Here is a 1235-nt window from a genome sequence, read left to right as displayed (position 1 = left end):
ATTTGAGACATTGCGGTAAATACTCTTATTGGTTGAATTTAGTATTAACCTCACTATTACAAAAAAATACTAAACATGTGTATATGTTTAGGCAGTGAAACAACCATAGTTAACAAAACTAGAGGACATGAAAACACACCGATCCCTTTTGCCCCCATAGGCGAGTCCGAGGACCTGGGTGTTCAGATCCTGGAGTTACCTTACGCCAACAGCCCCGTGTCGCTGTACGTCCTGCTGCCCCCTCTCAGCGCCGGCTCGCGAGGGCTGGTGGACACCGTGGACCGCCTTTCCCCCCCTCTGCTGGAGAGCGCCCTGGCTGCCATGAGCCCCGCCGTGGTGAGGGTCGTCATGCCCAAGTTCAAGATCGAGTCGCAGGATGGGGATGGCCTGCAGGAGGTATGTGAAGGGTGGCGGGCCTAAGGGCTGGTTAGGGTGGAAGGGTGGCGGGCCTAATGGCTTGTTGGGGCGGAAGGGTGGCGGACCTAAGGGCTGGTTGGGGCGGAAGGGTTGCGGGCCTAAGGGCTGGTTAGGGCGGAAGGGTGGCGGACCTAAGGGCTGGTTGGGGCGGAAGGGTGAGGCTGGAGGGATGGCGGGCGACAGGGAGTTCGTGTAATCGTTCGTGGATGGCGTCATTCGGATATCATTCTGCTTGAGAGCGCTGTGTGGTTTTGGTTCTGCCTGTGTAAAAATCCGGCTTCACTTCGTGCATAGGCGTTACTGTACGTGATCAGCATAACTATGGTACGGAGTGACTGTTTTATATTACGTTTTTATGTGGGCGTTATATCATATTCCTCCATTTTCTTTTGATATCTAAATACTTCACTTCTTTCCTCTCCGTTTCTCTCCTTTACTCGTCACTTTATTTCCCCTATTCACAATCACACCCCCTTCTTCATGAACTTCGATTTCCATTTGTACTTGTCTGTCTGATTTGTATTTTCATCAGAATTTGGATTTGATTTGCATTTTGTATCCATGTTGATTTGTAAATCAGTTGCTTGTACTTCCTTTTTCTTTTCTTTTTCTATTTAGCTCAGTCTCTATTTGTCCCTATTTTAACACTGCTATCTGGAGTACTATATCTGACAATATGATAATCATCAGCAGCTTTATTTTTTTTCTTTATATGTTTGTCTGTAATTGGCTAAGAGGCCCCGCGAATAAGCCATAGGATTCTATGGAAGCCCACACGCGAGCGTTTTATTGAGGGTACTACTAGGACTGATACATAC

At 47.9% G+C, this 1235-nt stretch overlaps 2 protein-coding genes across 2 annotated transcripts in view; one reads left to right on the top strand and one right to left on the bottom strand.

Annotated features, from left to right (window-relative positions):
* LOC119586299 (ovalbumin-related protein X-like) overlaps positions 1-1235 on the bottom strand; it is a 52031-nt gene that overhangs the window by 26777 nt on the left and 24019 nt on the right. The window lies entirely within an intron of this gene.
* The window catches only part of LOC119586593 (antichymotrypsin-2-like), a 10297-nt gene that overhangs the window by 6983 nt on the left and 2079 nt on the right, over positions 1-1235 (top strand). Inside the window, 1 exon segment of the mRNA XM_037935343.1 lies at positions 161-400. Within this exon segment, the coding sequence (XP_037791271.1) occupies positions 161-400 (240 nt within the window).

Source organism: Penaeus monodon, chromosome 21 (genome assembly GCF_015228065.2).
Source record: "Penaeus monodon isolate SGIC_2016 chromosome 21, NSTDA_Pmon_1, whole genome shotgun sequence".
Taxonomy (NCBI): Eukaryota; Metazoa; Arthropoda; class Malacostraca; order Decapoda; family Penaeidae; genus Penaeus; species Penaeus monodon.
Note: the sequence above shows the minus strand (reverse complement) of the source record. Positions and strands in the feature narration are given on the sequence as shown.